Source organism: Rana temporaria, chromosome 2 (genome assembly GCF_905171775.1).
Source record: "Rana temporaria chromosome 2, aRanTem1.1, whole genome shotgun sequence".
Classification (NCBI taxonomy): Eukaryota; Metazoa; Chordata; class Amphibia; order Anura; family Ranidae; genus Rana; species Rana temporaria.
Window position 1 is genome coordinate 369,725,373 of NC_053490.1, and position 19,974 is coordinate 369,745,346.

General features: G+C 45.2%; 1 protein-coding gene across 1 annotated transcript in view; it reads right to left on the reverse strand.

Moving 5' to 3' along the window:
- The window catches only part of LOC120927217 (choline/ethanolaminephosphotransferase 1), an 85,922-nt gene that overhangs the window by 4,821 nt on the left and 61,127 nt on the right, over window positions 1–19,974 (reverse strand). Inside the window, exons 7-8 of the mRNA XM_040337751.1 lie at window positions 17,913–18,071; window positions 7,790–7,915 (exon numbers count right to left, since the gene is read on the reverse strand). Of these exons, the coding sequence (XP_040193685.1) occupies window positions 7,790–7,915; window positions 17,913–18,071 (285 nt within the window). The remainder of the gene's footprint in view (window positions 1–7,789; window positions 7,916–17,912; window positions 18,072–19,974) is intronic.

The window sequence follows — 19,974 nt, forward strand, 5'->3', positions numbered from 1 at the left end:
AAACAGGGGTTCAGTCCGCACGCATTTGCTTGGTGTGCTATAGATATACTGTGCAGGATCGTTTTAAAAAAAATTATGCAGCAAAATACCTTACTTCAGAGCGTTGATGTGAACTCACGTGACCTCCCGGCACTCAGCTTCCCTGATCTGAGGACTAAAGTGGGAGGGGCTGAGATTCCCCATTGACGTCAGCTGGGAGGAGAGCAGTGGGAGATCACGTGAGCGCAAAGTAGCACTCTGAAATAAGACGTTTCGCTGCATCATTTTTAAAACACAACAGTATATCTTTCTGTAAAAGAGTGGCTTCCAGATATTAGGATTTGCTATTTTACAACCATAACAGTGGGAGGGGAGGGGCAGGGAGGATATGGCTGACATAGACTCCCAATATGACAAGCAGGGAGGGAGGGAGGGGTAAAGGGGGAGAGAGAGAGAGAGACTGCAGACAGAGGCACGTAAACTTCCCTTCTCTGTGTCCTCCTCTCTGTGATCCTCCAGTCGCCCTCCGTGTCCCCCCCCTTTCTAGGATCTGTCATAATATTTAATTTCCCTGCTCCTTCCCTTTCTAAAGGCACAGACTGTGTACATTCACAACTGAGTAAACAGTGTTTACGGTGTCTCAGTTTTTGAATGAACAGGAGCCGCTGGCTCCTGTTCATTCATGTTTAGTGTAGCTGAGGCTGCAGAGAAAGGGACCGGGGAATCTGTGTCCTCAATCCCTTTCTCTGACTCAAAAGTATATCGGTATCGGCGAGTACTTGAATAAAAGTATCGGTACTTGCACTCTGTGGCATTGATGCAACCCTTTAATTAATTGATTGATAGATATATCAATCAGCTTCTAGCTTCAACTTGTTCAATTAAGTTTTCACAAAAAAAACTCCACGTAGTACGTAACTACATTCGTGTTTGTTGGCAGAAAATTGTGTGCTGTTAGTATGCAAGACAAAATCCTGGCACATGCCCTTCGGACAAAAATCTGACACTTTGTTGGGCAACAGAACGTTCTCAATAATGAACCAGGAGGGCGTGGCCGGGATGTAGAGCGAGACGGACGTGCATTGCCTGTGCTCCTGCCATCCGTGATCTGAATCCGTCTCCATCCTTACCTTAGGGTGCCATCCTGCTCAGCAAGCTTCTTCCTCCTGTCCGGGGGACAGCCCCGGTCCTCCCGATGACTGGAAAGCGCGGCTCGGCCAAGAAGGCGGTGAGTTCTTCTGCCCGGCGCCCACCGCCAAACACGCGCGCGGCGGCCATCTTGCCGCCTTCACCATCCTTCCCGGCCTCGGTGGCAGCGCAAACAGAATCCTGGATGGCGGACCTCGAGTCGCTGGACCTGGAGGGACCGCAGATGGAAGAGAAGGACCCGCCGGGGATGTTGGGAGGTCGGTCCACCGCCGCGATCCTGGCGGCCATTGCGGACAGCAAGTCCTCCGTGGAGGGTAAGATTGACACCCTGGCCATAGAGTGTGGGCTGATAAGGCAGGACATGGACAAATTTAGAGGCCGCATGTCAGAGGCAGAACACCGCATATCCGTGGTGGAGGACACGGTGGCCTCCACCGCTCACTCGGTTGGGGAGCTGCAACAGCAGGTCAGGGTCCTAATGGCCCGTTCAGAAGACGCCGAAAATCGCCTCCGCCGCAACAACGTCAGGGTGGTTGGGCTCCCAGAGGGCGCAGAGGGAGCCAACCCGGTGGAATTTGCGGAGACATTCTTTAAAGAACTCCTGGGCCTGCGGAATCTGTCCCCTGTCTACGTAGTGGAGCGCGCTCACAGGGTCCCCACCGGCAAGAGGCCTGTGGGTGCATGGCCGCGTGCGTTCCTGGTCCGCCTCCTGAATTTCAGGGACCGGGACATGATCCTGGCAGAGGCCCGAAAACACCCGGAGCTGAAGCATGAAAATGCGGCGATCCATTTGTATCCTGACTTCTCCCAGGAGCTGCAGAAGAGAAGGCGCTCCTTTACGGATGTCCGTCGTCGCCTGCGGGAAAAAGGCCTAGTGTATAGCATGCTCTACCCTAGCCGCCTAAAGGTGATCCATAGGGGCTCTGCAAAATTTTTTGACTCTCCGGCAGAGGCGGTGGATTGGCTGGATTCGATGGCCTAGAGGCCTGTAGAGGCTGGGTGACGGCGCAGTCGGCCTAGGGAGGAAAAGTTACTTACCTCATCACGATTGCCCTTGCTGGGAGCAGTGGTTCCTTGCCGCAGTACCTCCTTACTGCACTCCGGTTGCTCTTGGCTGCTGAACTTTGTAGACCAATGATGGATGGACTACTCTGCGTGGTCAAGCATCCGTTCCTGACAGGAGCAACAGGTACTGTTAAGCACGGTTTGAAATTTCTCTGTGTTTCCCTGGAACCCCTGGGAACTTTTGTTTTTCCTTTACTTTCTCTCTTGGAGTGGATGAACTGTTGAGACGTTTCACACCTGATTTCTAAGTTTTTGGGTATAAAGTTTCTCCGGCGGTAATACCGTTTTTTAGTTTGGTTCGCCTGGAGCAAACAGGGCGTTGGGATTTTAATGACGTTTTTTTGTTTTAACTTTTGGTTGTTAATTTTTTTCCTTTTTTTCCCCAGGCATTTTTTGCCTTTCCCCTGTCTTTCTATATGAGGCTTTGACTCTGTGCCTCCACCCCCTGTTGGCCCTTGGGCCTCGCTCCATATGTGCTACACTGTACAATGTGCAATGCTCTAAGTGTCACACCCTGTTGAACTGCTGTGATATACTATTCAATGGCTCTCTGTGTCCAGCTTCCTCTCTCCTCGTATGCTTGATTCACCTTGCATTAACATGTTACCTCCCCCCACCTGATGAATGATATTAAGCTAGTGTCGTGGAATGTCCGCGGTCTAAACTCTAAATACAAAAGATCTCTAGTTCTACAGTACCTTAAATCTCTAAACCCACATATTGTTCTCCTGCAAGAGACCCACCTGATGGGTAGTAAAACTCTTTCCCTGAATAGGAACTGGATACAGAGAGCGGTACACTCCACTTATTCCTCGTATGCAAGGGGTGTGGTCATCCTGCTGCACAAGAAACTGCAATGTAATATAGAACATGTTGTGACAGACCCCCACGGGCGATATGCTATTGTGGTTCTCACTGTTGACTCCCAGCTGCTGGCCATAGCTAATGTGTACATCCCTCCCCCCTTCAACAAAGAGGTATTATATCTGGTTTTAGAGAAGATTGCCACCTTTGGCCCATTAAAATTGCTGGTGGCTGGGGATTTTAACAATGTACTGGACTACGGGTTGGATGCTTCTAACCCCAATCGGGCGCGAAACCTCGACCTCAGGCACTGGGCGGATGTTGCGGCTGTGGAGGAGTTATGGCGGTGGAAACATCCTGGTGAGAGAGGTTACTCCTATCTTTCCCACGTCAGTTCCTCCTCCTCCCGTATAGACCTTGCCTTCGCAAATCCGGCCCTCCTGCCGCAGGTGACGGATGTGGATTACCTGGCCGGGGGACTCTCGGATCACACTCCCTTGCAGGTGACACTGAGTCGTCCCGGTGGGGGCGGTCGGAGACTCTGGAGGCTGCACCCGGGATGGGTAGATGAACCATCAGTTGAGTCACTGGTCTCTGGTCATGTAACGGAGTACTGGGAGACAAATGAAGGCTCTGCGGGTGGACACATGGTGTGGGATGCGTTCAAGGCGTCCACCCGGGGAGTATATATTGCTGCTATTAAGGCTGCCAGGACTGAAAAGAACTCTGAGTCGGAAGCGCTCCAGGCGCATGAGATTCGGTGTGCGAAAGCCCATGCTGAGGCGCCCTCTGCCTCCACACTTGTGGAGTTGCAGATGGCCAGAAGAACTTTCTTGGTCCACCTACAATCACTTACACAATGCACGTTTAGGCGTAGGGCAGAGGATCTATTTGAAAGAGGAGACAAGAATGGGAAACTGCTTGCCTACTTGGCAGCAGATGTCAGATCACATGTGTCCGTTCCATGTATTTACACGACTGGGGGCACTCTGGTGCGGGACAGGGAAGGTATCCTACAAGCGTTTGTGTCCTATTACTCAGACCTATATGCGGCTATCCCACAATATGACAACCAGGTTCTGACGGACCTGCTGGATTCCATTCAGATCCCGGTGCTGCCTGGAGAGGCGGTCAAGCTTTTGGAGGTTCCTTTCTCCTCCAAGGAGCTGGCCGTGGCTATTGCCTCCTTCCCGAATGGCAAGGCGCCGGGCCCTGACGGCATTCCGGCAGAGTGGTATAAGACCTACTCAGAAGTGGTGTCCCACAGACTACTGAACCTTTATGGGGAGTGTTTGGAGATAGGGAGTATGCCCCCCTCTTGGTATGAGGCTCATGTGGTCCTGCTCCCCAAGCCTGAGAAGGACCCCCTTTACTGTTCGTCCTACAGGCCTATTGCGCTGCTGAACATGGACCTCAAGATATTGACCAAGATGGTGGCCAATCGGTTGATGTCCTGTTTAGACCATTTGATATCTCCTGACCAGACGGGGTTCATGCCCAAAAAGGCTACTGACATTAACATTCGCAGGGTATACACGCACACGCAAATTGACGGAGAAATATCTCACGGGGGGGCCCTGGTGTTCTTCGATCTGGAAAAGGCGTTCGACTCCATTGATTGGGGCTACATGACGCGGGTGCTGGAGCGTATGGGCTTTGGGCCTGTATTTCTCAAATGGATATCGTTGCTGTATGATAGACCAGTGGCGGCAATTCGTCTGAATGGCGAGGTGTCGGGCGCCTTTCCAGTATCCAGGGGCACCAGGCAGGGTTGTCCCCTGTCACCGGGCCTGTTTGCCCTGGTGATGGAACCCTTGGCGATTGCGTTGAGATCTTCGCCCCTAATCCAGGGTATCAAGGTGGGCACTTTGACTGAGTCGGTAACTCTTTATGCGGACGACCTGGTTTTATTTCTGGGGGATACTGGCCCCTCTTTACATGCCGCACTGTCACTGATGGGCAAATTTACTGAGGTATCCGGCCTCAAAGTCAACTGGACCAAATCCAAAATCCTCCCACTCCGCTCCCATGTGTCCCTTGGAGGGGCCGACCCCTCAAACCCCCTGCAGTGGGTGACCCAAATCAGGTACTTGGGGTTACAGATTACTAACTCCGTAACAAACTTTATTGAACTTAACGTGTCCCCATTGCTGAATGTCGTCTCCAAAAAATTGAACTCCTGGAAAAATCTCCCCCTGTCCCTCATAGGTAGGGTCAATCTTCTTAAAATGAAGATCCTTCCTCTCCTGCTCTATACGCTTAGGAACGCCCCAGTGTGGATACCAAAGACGGTTTTCAAGGCCATAGATGGCATGATATCCTCTTTCCTGTGGCAGGGTAGTTCACCCCGCCTTAAGTTGACCATTCTCCAACAGCCATGGGGGGAGGGGGGTCTGGCGGTGCCCAATTTTTCTAAATATTTCCTGGCCGGCCAGTTGACGGTAGCACACCGTTGGCTGACCTCTGCTCCGGATGATGCCGCGGTGTCGCTGGAAGCTGCTTGCGTGGGCTCCTATGAGGCACTCTCCCGGCTAGTCTACAGGGGCCCGAGGGCCCCGTACCCCTTAACGCCTTCCATGAGGTCAGTGATCAGAGCATGGGTCGTGGCGCAAGCATTAAGACCTACTGATCGTGCTACCTTCTCCCCCCACACGCCCCTATGGAGAAACCCCAACTTGGTCCACTTTCTGGACTACCCGGACCCGGTGGTATGGACGGCCTACGGGATTAAGACCTTGAGCCATGTGGTAGTAAATGGTACCTTAAGGACGTTTGATGACTTGAAAACGCGACATGACCTACCCAATACCCATTTTTTTAGATACCTACAATTGCGCCATGCGTTTCAGGCACAGTTCGGAGGAAATCCGTTGGTTCTGGAGTCTGGGGACCTGGAGTCCCTGGCTCGTAGTGAACCACTTCCCAAGGAGGTTTCCAGCCTCTATAAAGACCTTTTCCCCGAGACCACCGGGTTGCTATCGCCTTTTAGGCGTGCTTGGGACTCGGTGACCACGGGATTGGACAGAGACGACTGGGACGATGTCTGGGGGGCGGCTTTCCAGGCCTTAGTCTCTACAAGAGACAGACTTATACATTACAAGTTCCTACATAGGGCGTACCTGACTCCTGCCAGGCTGGCTAGAATGTTCAGGGGTCAGGGATCGGCCTGCTGGCGGTGCTCCGCGCCTACTGCTGATTTTATGCATATTTTTTGGGAGTGCCCCCAGATTCAGGCGTACTGGCAGGCAGTGGTAGATTGCATCCGGTCGGTCACTACTATTTCAATCCCCATGACGGTAGAGGTGTGCTTGCTACTTTTGGTCGAACCCCTAGCGACGACTAGGGCTATAAGGACGCTTCTCATTCTTGTGCTCTTCTATGCTAAGAAACGAATCATTCTTTCTTGGAAAAGTTCCTCTGCCCCGACGGTGACAGCCTGGAAGGTATTAGTCAACAAAGCCATCCCATTTTACAAAGCCACATACTTGAGTAGAGGGGCATTGACCAAGTTCGATAAGGTGTGGGGGGGTTGGATGGCCTCCACAGACACGGTATCAGACTAAGTCACATCGATGGAGAAGTTCAGTGCCTGGCAGCTACAGTGGTCGGGGAATCCTGAATGGGAGGAACTGGGGAGAACTGCGACCCGCACGCATAGGGGGGACAATTCAGGTCTGTGGAGGATCTTGGGGTAAGCTAATGCTATGGATGGGCGCCTTGGGAGAGAATGGGGCCATACGTCTTTGGATTTGGCACTGGAGCTGGGTGTAGGTAGAAGAGTCTCAGGTATAATGTATGGGGGGGATCGGTTGTGCTCTGACCCATATCGTCATTTCCATCCATCCTAGCCCGTTCAGCACCTGCTGACGGGGCTCAATGTGAGCATTTTGGTCCCCCCATTCCTCCCCCCCCCCCCCCCCCCCTTTTCCCCCCCCCCCCCCTTCCCCTTTTTTTTTTTTTTTTTCCCCCCCTTCAGTTTTTGTCATGTTTGGGTTCTGTACACCGGTCTCTGTGTTTTAACCGGTCAATGTTGGTCACATATGTGGCCTGTTATTGTATATGTGTTTTGAAAACTTAATAAAAAAATAATTTTACAAAAAAATAATGAACCAGGAACAAGCAGTATGGAAGCTACTAGATCAGCATGACAGCCAGGCAACCAGGGCTGTGGAGTCGGAGGAAATTTTGGGTACCTGGAGCCGGAGTCAGCAAACAATGCACCGACTCCGACTCCTACTAAATTTAGAGATTGTCGAAACATTTAGGAGTCAAAACATTTATCTACCGACTCCACAGCCCTGCAGGCAACTAGTTTATATTTCAGAAGAAAAAGTCCACAACAGCAACTTCCATATTGCTTCAATATAGTTTCCCTCTAACAGCTTAGGTATGCAAATACACCCGTGTATGTGCATATTTATATGCATTTAGATGTTCATACGCACATTTATGGCAGCATGATCAAACCAAACTGACCTACCAAAAAAGTCCTGCAATCACAAGTTCTTATGCAAAGAAATCTAAGGGGGTTAAAAACAACCTTTTGCTATTGACATATAAACAGTATTAATGGTTTACTACTTCATGTATGTGTCAAAAAGAACTTAAAACAGAAGGCAGGCCATTCCCCCCCCCCCCCCAACTAGGAACAGACCACACCATATTTGCATTTCAATAAACTTGCAAACTATTTTGCTGGCAAAATAAATAAAACACAGATTGTACAGTTTGACAAAATGGAATAACGCATTAAATGAAAAATAAGGCTACTGAGATAAAATCAAATACTTACCAGAGCAATCCACAGGACAATGTATTCATCTATGAAGCTGTTAAAATACTGATCTAGGAACAACAAGGCAGGTCCGATGAAAGCGGTATCGTGCAAATGCATCTCGCTTTTTGTCATGTGTGCAACCTATAGCCAAAGTTTAAATACAATGTAAATGAGAAGAAAATAGGTTATTCAATGCAAATGAGAAGAAAATAGGTTATTCAATGCAAATGAGAAGAAAATAGGTTATTCAATGAAGTGAAGACTATACCCTGAGAAAATATGACAAACAAAAGTCGCCAAAAATCCCCAAAAAAATGAATTACAGCTAACTTTTCAAAGTTTTTATACAAAAACATTTACAGTATAAAAGATTATGTATACCAACATTACTAGACAAAAAAAACCCATAAAAATTGACCAGGACCTTTTTATGGTTATGGCAGAATACTTTTTCTAGGACACTAAAATATACTTTTTATCACACATGGTTAATGTAGGACATACATCTCATATACCTTACAGTCAACTTAAAGTTATCTATCCTTCCAAAACTACTAGTTTCAGGCGAGTTTAAAAAGACAAAGTGCTTGAGAATACTTGAATAGATGTGAAGTCACTGCACCAAAAGTAATAAATCCACGTAGACATTTATTGATAAAACCATTAAGTCAGTAAATAACATAGAAATCCATGAGATAAAATACACACCGTGTCCACAAGTGTGCTTATAATGGTCAAAACAGTACACCACAGGCTGATGCGTTTACTGACATCCAAGAAGAGCAATGCTTACTGAGCCCAAGACTGGAGTGATGACAAGCCGGTGCTGAGATGCAACAAAGGTGCCCACTTCTGGTAGTGCCTATACAGGGTTATAATAAGGCTGGGTACCGAGGAAGACCGGTGTCCTGCGGGGAAACCCCACTATGGAGTCAGAGCGGGGCGCCGGTGGACAGCTGGGCTGGTTAACCAACAGACCAAATGTGCAATCATCTGCTGGAGACAAGCAGCTGGCTAGGGATCATAACATCACAGCTGTCCACTAGGGGTGTTGAATATAATCGCAGCATTGCGATTCAGACATTCACGATGCTGTGATTTGTCCGAATCGATATCTGGTGATTTGATTTGTCGCCCCATGCGGTGCTCTGCCTCTCCTAGAAAAACAGAGGCAGAGCCCTTTATGGTGGATTAAGCTGCCTCCCCTTCACTGAAGCAGAAAGTCAGCTGACAGCCAGTACAGTGCAGGTGGGAGGAGCTCCAGGAGACCAGATATCAGGAGGGGTTTCACTGGAGGTACCGGAAGGGAGAAGACACACTGAGCAGCATGTAGGAGAAAGGTGAGTGCCAGTGTCGCTGATCTCATCCCTCCACTACCATCTACCCCTCTGCCTCTGATCCCAGCCTTCCTTGCTTGAATTTTTGGATAAAAAGTTTAACCATGCACACTTGCACAGTAATTGTGATGCATTGCAGAATCGATCGAATCTTGGACAGGATAATCTTAAATCAAATTTATTTGAATCGTGAGACCAGTGAAGATGCGCACCCCTACTGTCCACTTTATCCCTATGGGAGTACTAAATGGGGACTACCACATGTTAATGCCACCAACTCCGAAACCCTGCAGGCCGAGGTAATAGCCACCAAAAATGCCACCTTCTGGGACAATGTAGGTAAGGGAATCCCCTGAATATTTTCGAATGGAGATTTCTGGAGACCGGATAGTACCAAGTTTAAATCCCATGGTGGCAAAAGAGACCATACAGGTGGAGCCACATGCCAGACTCCTTGAATGAAGGTACAAACTAAAAAAAGAGTGAGTGGCTTGGGGAAGCTAAAAGTAGATTGCTAAGGCAGACACCTGTCTCTTTATGGTACTCAACCTCTGCTCAACACCCCGTTACAGGAAGGCCAAGATCCCACCTACAGAAAATTAGTAAGGGCAAGCGCCAATCAACTCACACCAAGAAATATACGCTTTCCACATACGATGGCATATCTTACTAAAAGTTGACTTCCTCTCCTTTAACAAAATAGGGATCGCCGATCCTGACAAACCTCTATCTCTCAGTACCTGGCTTTCAATGGCTAGGCCATTAAAACCAGCAACTGTAAAGTATGATGGTAAAATCAGCCCGTGGAACAACTGGTCCTCTCTGAGAGGTAGCTCCCAAGTGTTTACAGCAACCAGAAAGACCAGAAGTTTTTCGCCCTCGGTTCTTCGCAGGCACCGCAGAAGCGGAAGGTGTTGGCCCCACACTGGCACTAGGACGACTGGGGCAGCTACCAGAGAAACTTGCAAGATTGTCTCAATAACTTCCTGTTGAAATAAACCTTTTGGGTACCCCCAAAAAGGATAAATTCTTGGATTTTCTTGATGCTCACAAAAGAAGGTCCAAGAATCTGCAAACCAGTGAAGATGTCCCCCCCACCCCAATGAAGGCGTCTTGTCTGGGGGACTGGAGAAGCCAGCATTAGGCTTACCAGACCAAGATTGCTTGGAAGCTCCCGTGAAAGACTTGAGAGAGCCATTTCCCTTGTCTGCAGCGGAAGCCCAAAATAACATTTCTTATGGGCTGAGACGAAAGGCCCACATTTGCGAGGGCCCTTCCCTTACTGTGGCAGGAAGGTACTCTTCCCCCATGTGACACACTTAATGATGCCATCCAGGGTAGCCCCAAACAGGAAATCTATGCAACTTCTCTAGCCTGACCTACTTTCTTGCCATTACTTAGATCAACTGGATCAAGCCAAGAATGATCCCAATATAATAACCGCTATACACAAACACAAACTTCTTCTATATTCCCCACAACACCTACAATTACCATACTATTGGAGGGGGAGAACCCTCTCAACTGATGAGGAAAGATATACTGTATAGTTAGCCCCATTCAAGAGTTTGACAAACATTATTACAGAAACAAATTACCATCTCTTAATTAGGCCATACCAAGTTTCTGTCATCACAGATTAGGTTCTCCCAGGTTAAGCCCTGTACACATGGGCCTAATGCTGGGCGTCATCGACCGGTTCAATAAAAAACGTTCGACATTCGGCCTGGGTGTATGGCAGCCGGTCCAACAGATGTTAGTACAGCGGCTCCGACCGGAGCAGACATTTTTTTTCCGTTCAACCCGCTGGTTTGAACAGACAAAAACTCCCAGTGTATACCAGGCTTAATTCCCCCAATTCCTTTGGAGGCTGTGCAGACAGACAGCCTCTGCAGCTTCACAGCTACGCGGTTTCTTTACCCATATCTGGCGGAATTGTCTAATAAGCCAACAGTTCTGGTAACTTACTGTATGTATGTCCTCATTTCTACCCTATTTGTTCACCCTTTTACAACAGACCCTTGGAAAGCCCTACTCAACAAAAAGCCTTCCAACAGCACTCATTTAATTTTTTATGGGGGCCAAACCAAGGACAGCTAAAGCATAGGGAAAAAAAAACACAATCGTCAAAATTAATTTCATATCACTGCAAGATTTTCACAAAACAAGATACGACGGCATCTTGGTTTGATCCGACAGGCGTACGTCTTAGTACGCCGTCGGATCTTAGATGAAATTTTTTCGGCGGCCGCTAGGTGGCGTTCCCGTCGATTTCCACGTCGAGTATGCAAATTAGCTAGTTACAGCGATCCACGAACGTACGTCGGCCCAGCGCATTTTTTTTCGTCGTTTGCGTTCGGCTTTTTCCGGCGTTTAGTTAAAGCTGCTATACTGAGGCGTACTCAATGTTAAGTATGGCCGTCCTTCCCGCGTACAATTTTGAACTTTTTACATCGTTTGCGCAAGTCGTTCGCGAATAGGAATTTGCGTAGAATGATGTCACCGTCGTAAGCATTGGCTTGTTCCGGTTACATTTCGAGCATGCGCACTGGGATACCCCCATGGACGGCGCATGCGCAGTTAAAAAAAACCGTTGTTTACGTCGGGTCACAACGTATTTACATAAAACACGCCCCCATTACATCCATTTGAATTCCGCGCCCTTACGCCGCAAGAGATACACTACGCCGCCGTAACTTATGGCGTGAATTTGTTGAGGATTCGAAACAAAGCCAAGTAAGTTACAGCGGCGTAGTGTATCTTAGATACGCTACGCCCGGCGCAATAATGCGCCATTGTACAAGGATCTACCTCATGGTATTTTGGCCCTGTGGATCATCCACTTTCTGGCTAAGGATTCTAACTGCTCCCTGTTAAACTATGCAACTACCTTAACATAAGTAACATTCTGAATATTTTCTTTTCTCATGTTCCTTTCTTAACCATCATACTTGGCTGCCCTTTTTTTTCGGTTTCTCCCTTCCTCTCCATTTTTGTTTACTTTACTTTTCTCCTTCCCTTGCTTCCCCCACTGCCTCCTTTCCCCTCCCCACCCCATATATTATCTTCCCATGTACTATATTTCCTCTCCTATGCTTAACCCAAACCAATAGGTTAACAGCCACAGTAGTTCAATCTCAAGCTGACTATACTATAATCTTTGCCCTTAATGAACAAGAGCCGGTTCATACTGGGGCGACTCGTCAGGTGGCTCAGCCGCCTGACGAGTCGCGTCCCATTCTATGCAATAGAACCGTTCTAATAGGAGCGGCGCAAGTCGCTCTGACTTAGAAAAAGGTTCTTGTACGACTTCGGGGTCGGCTCGGGGCGATTTGCATTGACCTCTATACAGAAGTCATCTTCAGGACGACTTGCAGAGTCGCCCCCGAAGTCGTGCCGCTGCAATGTGAACTGGCTCTCAATCTGACTACTTTTAGTTCAATCTTATTTTATTGAAAGATCAGAACATATAAATAACAGATATGAAGTTAACACATTAGTAATATACATCACAATAAAAAGGTATCTCATCATATACTCCATCTTTGACCTTGAAACAAAACTAGTCAGTATAGCATAGTACTGATAATGACAAATATAAAGCTAGGCTATCAAATTCCAAGTATCAGAGGTGTTTCAAAAACACATGTATAAACTAAGTAAAAGGCATCACATATTGTATTAAGGCACTTTCATTTGCTGTAAGGATTACATATAATCATATGCTGGGAGAACATTGCATAACAAATGCTCCAAGAGAAGTTAGATTTGGTAAATAGGGAAAAAGAAAGGAGGGGAAAAGATGGGAGAATTAGAGTAAAAGTAGAGAAAATAAACACTCCATCTAGGCTAAGATGTGGTAGTATCTGAGTCACCGTCGGCCCACGAGACAAACTCTGAAGAGTACTGAAACATGGACCTTGAAGTCCATGCAACGGAAAATCGTTCTTCTTTCCCATTTTCCTGGGCAAACAGACGTTCCAGGTCTCTAATACGATCCAATTCAATAGACCAATCCCCCAGGAAAGGCACCTCTGTCGATCGATCACTGTCTTTGCCACGACTAGGAAGTGTCGAAACACATCTTTTTTGCAGACATAAGAGAGCCCGGGATCATGGATAGAAGGGCCATCTCTGGTGAGGGTTGAATGGAAGTCGCTATCAGTTTGCAGTACAGGTCAAATATTGATTGCCAGAGTCTCCTTACAGGAATCTGTCTACTTTTGATGATTTTTATGTTTCAATAGTTTTTAATAAAGTTTTGCGATACAAGGTATAAAGTTCTCGGCTTTACATTGCCTAGTATACAACACAGTAAGGGAGTTGAACATTATACATCCTTAGAAGGCTCAAGGAATCCTCCTCATATAGCATTCTAGGATCAACCACGATTCCTAGTAAGAATTATGAACATCGGACCCGTAAACCGAACCGCTAAGCCTACAACCCAAGGTTTCCCCTCAGGCCAATATCTTAATGCACATGATTCCCGCTTGGACGAACCAGCTCCCCATCAAACTCTCTGGGGGAGTCAGGCTCCTCTCACAGCGTGGATGACTCCCTCGTTATCCCAAATCAGCAATTGTTCACGGAGGATAAATGGAATAAAGAAAAGACATCAAAACCCTGCAATGCCAGGGTTAAAACCCGGTAGGTAAAAAAAATATATTATATATATATATATATATATATATATATATATATATATATATATATATATATATAGATATATAGATTCGAGGGGGGTGAAACAGTAAAATAGAAAAAGTAAATAAGAAAGGACAGGAAAGATGAGAAGGGACAGAAGAGGGAGGGAACATGAGCCACGACAGTTTATGCCTCAGCTGATCGAATGGCAGGGCAGCGGACCTCCAGTTCCTGGCTATAGTTATTTAGCCTATATAAAAATAAACGTGAGAAGCCTTTGGGATTTAGAGGCCTCCAATACCCTGTCACCCAGCAGCGCATGTCTTGACGATTTTTTTCAGGTTAACCTGGGTAAGGGTATAAATAAAATTGTATACCCTGATCCAAAATCTCCCGACTCTAGGGCAGGTCCACCATATGTAATAGGTGGAACCCTCTTGACCATATCCTCTAAAACACTTTGGAGAGGCTCCAGGTACAAAAGTGGCTAACCTGGCCGGTACCATATACCATATTAATAATAGCTTATAGTTAGCCTCTATAATAGAGGTATTAATAAGCGACCGGGAAGCTGTCTCCGATATTATATGCCATTCCTCAAGGTCAAGAGTTTCTTGAAGGTCTCTTTCCCATTGAAGCATACAACTTAGTTTTTTCGAAACATACATTAAAATTGTATATATTGCTGAAATGTGGCCATGAGTTTTGTCATATTGACTACATAAATGTTCCATAGGTGTCAACGTCAGTAAGTCGCCCTTGCAAGCTATAGTTGATTATACCTAAAAGCGCTCGGTGGGTGGCATTTGGTATTTATCTACTAAAAATTGTTCACATAACACGCCCCTATGATCGCACAGATCCGCTATGCGTATGAGGCCTTTGTTTGTCCACCAACCGAACGCTAAGGGAGTGAGGCCCGGGGTGAAGTCTCTATTTTTCAATAGCGGTGCTAGTGGATTATGGGGTGACTTAAATTTCTGCGTCCTGGAAAGTCTATCCCAGGCTTCTAGAGAGAACGAGAGGGTAGGACATAAAATAATCGGTCTCTTCCATTGGGAGCCACATCAAATGAGAGATTGGTTCAGGAAGACAGGAATAGGATTTCATTGTCATCCATATGGCTTGGGTTTGCTGGGAGTAAAACCTAGAAAGATGGGCCAACTGGGCCGCATAGAAATACTTCTGTAGATCAGGCAGGCCAAGTCCCCCTTTACGTTTTGGAGTGTACATTGTACTTCTGTTCACCCTAGGCCTTTTATCTCCCCATATACATTTAAGAACCCTATTTTGAAACGTTTGAAGGTCATGTCTGACCAGTGGCACAGGTATGGTGCAAAAAAGATATAATAACCTCGGTAACACGTTAATTTTTATTAAGTGTAGTCTGCCAAACCATAAGGGGGGGTGAATTTGCCATTTAGCTAAATCATCGGTCAACCTCTTAAAAAGAACGGGGTAATTCATATATTTATATAGCGTTTGTATCGAGGAGGTGAGATGTATCCCTAAATATGGAAGAGCCTCCTATTCCCATAAAAATTGGTAGGTCCGTTTCAAAGTTTCCTGGGTAGCTCTCTGCAATGAGAGATTTAAAGCCCTAGATTTGCTATGGTTAATTTTCAACCCGGAGATATCAGAAAATGGCTTCAAAATGGCATGTAAATTGGGAAGTGAAGCGATTGGCGACGTCAGGGTCAGCAGGCAGCAGCAAATAATAGGCATTTATGTTCGCAATCTCCGCAGACTATCCCCCGCACATCCGGACACATACGAATCTTAATGGACAGTGGCTCTATTGCTAGGACAAACAATAGCGGGGATAAGGGGCAGCCCTGCCTAGTACCCCTCCTAATGACAAACGATTGGGAGGAATACCCTCTGAGCATTAATGAGGCCGATGGACCAAAAGCGACACAACACGTCAAATAGGTAGTCCCAGGAGAGGGAATCAAACGCCTTCTGAATATCCAACGAAAGCAACATCCCTTGTCTGGGGCCCTTGCGGTCCCAGTCAGACTGTACTGCGGAAATTAAATCTATTACCCTGCAGGTCCGATCCGAAGCCTGCCTGTTCGGAACAAAACCGGCCTGGTCCGGATGAATATAGAGTGGAAGGAAAGTGTTCAATCTAAGAGCCAAGACTTTCGTTAATATTTTTAGATCCGTATTAATTAAGGAAATTTGGCGATAATTTTCACAGTCCCCAAGGTCCTTCCCTGTTTTCGGTAGTACGTTAATATAAGCTGCGTTTTTAAAACTAGGTATTTTATGTCCCCGTCTTAAATCATTAAAATAGAAACACATAAGTTTGTGATATTTTCTGTAATACTGGCGGGTAAAGCCGTCCGGTCCCGGGGCCTTTAAGGGGGTGGATAGTCTTAATGGCTATTGTAATCTCTGCTTCCGTAATCTCCCCTTCCATCAGTTATGTATGGGCCTGCGTCAATTTGGGCAAGTGAATCTCGCGAAAAAAAAAACATTTCTGCCTAAGAAGGTTCAAACTGGTGAGCAATACAGTTTAGTGTAGAATTTATGGAATTCCTGAAGAAGTAATTCAGGGTTTTGAGTGGGATGTCCAGTGGGTAATAGAGCTGCACGATTAATTGTCAAGAATCGTTATCGCAATCTTTTTCCCGTTGCAATTCTTGACACAGGGTTTCACGATCTTTGACATGAAAATAATTTTCTCTCTGCACTTTGGTATGCAAAGAATTTCCTCTCTGCTCTCAGCCAAAAGTCAAAGTCTGGGCAATCTGACAAGTCTGGGCAGCCTGCCAAGTTTTAAAAACATTCTTTATCAGTGGAAAGTTAAGTCTAAACATTGTATCACATTGACTTCTGTATGTAAATTAGGAACGTTTAACCACTAAAAACACTAAACCTTTTTCTGACAGCTCTTTTCAAGTTAAAATCATTATTTTTTTTTGCTAGAAAATTACTTAGAACCCCCAAACATTATATCATTTTTTAGTAGAGACCCTAGAGAATAAAATGGCGGTTGTTGCAATATTTTATGTTGCACTGTATTTGCGCAGCAGTCTTTTTAAATGCAATTTTTTTGGAAAAAATTACTTTAATGAATTAAAAAAAAAAAACTAGCCAGTAAAGTTAGCCCATTTTTTTTTTTGTATAAATGTAAAAGATTTTACCCCGTGAGAATCGTGATCTTCATTCTAAGCAAAAAAATCGTAATTCTCATTTTGGCCAGAATCGTGCAGCTCTAGTGGGTAACCTTAACTTCGGTAAAGTCGGTGTATATGGCCGGGCACTAATTTTCTCGCTAACAATATAGTGGGTTTATCCCCCATGGAATCGTATCTGCTTGGACCAGCCAATATGTTTCTCCACTTGAGTAGTCAAACTCATGTTAAGCGCTAACCTTGCCTTGTCTATCTTACGTCTGATATCCATCTGAGGATTTCTGTGTTGTTCCTCCATTAGAGAGTCTAGATTCCCTTCCAATTGTCGAATTGTTTGTTCGCTCTGGCCGCTAATTGAATCAGTTTACCCCTTAATGTTGCTTTATGGGCAACCCAATTGATTGCAGGGGATGTATCGAATTATTTATAAATTCTAAAGTACTCCTGTATTTCCTTCTCAATTTTGGTGTAAAATATAGGGTCACTCAGCAGGCTCGCATTGAGTCGCCACGGGGAGGGGCAAGATTTGGTCCAGAGCCCTTTTGTGGTTAGTTTGATTGGGAAAAGATCTGACCACTTTTGATGATTTTTAAATACTGTATTTATTGGCGTATAACACTCACTTTTTTACCCAGGAAATAAAAGGGTAAACTGTGGTTGCGTGTTATACACAGGTTGCTGTGGAAGTTTTTTTTCCTGAAACTTCCCTCTTAAAGCTAGGGTGCGTGTTATACGCCGATAAATGGTAAAACGGTACTATTGCTACATTGTATTGTACGAGGGGTCTTCAAAATGTTTCTGCACTTTTTTGATAGAGTTTTAAAAAGTGCGGAAACTTTTTGAAGAACCCTGGTATTTGTAAACAAAAAATGGTTAGAAAATGAAAGTAAGAAAAAAAAAAAAAAATCTAGAATCAAAATAACTCCTTCATATTTGAACATACTTAGACCTTACAGTATGGCTAATATAACAAGTTCATAACATATAGTGGTATGAAAATTGAATGCTTACCACTAGCTTGTTTGTTACTTTCGCAGAAACAAATCCAAACGCAAGAATATAAAGGCACGGATGCTTTTCGAAAAGCTGAACAGCAGATTTCTTGTAAATCATCGTTGCTAAAATAATGACTGTGCCAATGTGTAGCATTGGGGACAATACACTGGTCCCCTAGAATAGAAGTAAAATCATGAATAGAAAAAGAAAAAAAAAAAAAAAAAACAGCATACATAAATAAATGGAAAATATTATCATTACATGTGTTAATAAAATACACAAAAGGTAGATACAAAATTATAATACTAGGGCAGAATATATTATAGAACATTAAAACAAATTGATTGAAATATGCCCTTGCTGGCTTACAAAATCTTCACACAAAAAAATAAAAAGCTACATACAGTAGCAAAAAAAGTAGATGAACCCATTGCAATTAATCAGTTTTCTGCAGTAATTTGCCATAAGATGTGATATTATCCTCATCTAAATCACAATAGACAAAAAGACAATGTGCTTAGGTTGATAACATAAATTATTCTAATTTCTTCTGTCTTTACTGAACACACCCAGTAAACATTCACAGTGCTGGAGGAAAAAAAGTAAGTGAACACGAAGCCGAATTACTTCAATGAAAGCTAATTGGAGTCAGTTTGCATACCTAAAGTTGAGTTAATGAAATTCGTTTGGAGGTGTGGTTTAAAAGCTACTTTGATTGATAAGACACTCAAACATTTTAAGATTACTGTTCATAACAAGCATCAGCTGATGTAAACTATGCCTCGCAAAAAGGAGAAGTTGATCTGCATAAGGCTGAAAAAGGGATACAAAGCAATCTCAAAATGTTTAGATATCCATCAGGCGACAGTTAGACTAATTGTTTATAAATGGAGACAGTTTAGTACTGTGGCTACCCTTCCTAAAAGTGGGCACCAAACCAAGTTGACCCTGGAGGCACAATGCAGAATACTCTCAATGAGGTTAATGAAGAACCCATAAGTAACAGCTAAAATGCTTGAAGATATCGCTGGAACTGGCAAATATTCCTGTTCATGAGTCTACCGTACACAAGTATGAACAGGCAGGGTGCTCATGGCAGAACACCATAGAGCAGTGGTTCTCAACCTTCTAGTGCCGTGACCCCTTGATAAAATTTCCCAAGTTGTGGGGACCCCTAACAGTAAAATGTTCATAGCGTGGGTTGAAAGCACCCAAGGCAGGACGAGTAATTTGCGCCCCTAACCCGCGGACATTTAGCGCTCCCTGAGTGCTTTCCACTCATACAGTATTAAAACCTCTTATAGTAAATTTTAGGATGTACCTCTCTCTTTGTTCAACTTTCTTTCCCTTTCATCTCTCTCTCTATCCCAATTCCTTGTTTTTTCCCCCAATCCCTCCCTCTAACTGTCTTTCTTGCTCTCTCTTTTTCCTTTCTCTCCCTTTTTCTTTGTTCCTCCCCCTCTTATCTCCCAGCCCAGGATTTGGTGACCCCTGGCAAACCATCATTTGACCCCCGAGGGGGTTCCGACCCCAGGTTGAGAACCACTGCCATAGAGGAAGCAGTTTCTCCCCAAAAAAAAAAAATTGAAGTGCACCTTGGCAAACCACAATGGGTACTGGGAAAATGTTTTGTGGACTGATTAAGCTAAAGTTGAACCGTTTGGGAATTATATTCAGCAATATGTATGGTGGAAAAAAGGGCACAGCTTACCAACATCAAAACATTATCCCAATGGTGAAGTATGGCTAATAGAACATAATGATTTTTGGCTTGCTTCGCTGCTTCAGGGCCTGTACCATTTGCCATTATGAAGGGCAAAAGGAATTTCTAAGTTTACCAAAATATCCTACAGGATAATGTCAGGGTGGGTGTCCACCAGCTAAAGCCAAGTAAAAGTTGGGTGATGCGGCAGGACAATGTGGCTCCCTATGTCCTTTTTTTTTTAAACGACTGGATATTATATTTCACATACTTATTTGGAAAAAGCGTAACTCGTGTATTAAGTTAGAAACACTGTAGGAAGAATAGTGGGCTAGCTGTTCCAAACCCATTTTTATACTATCTGTCAGCACAGCT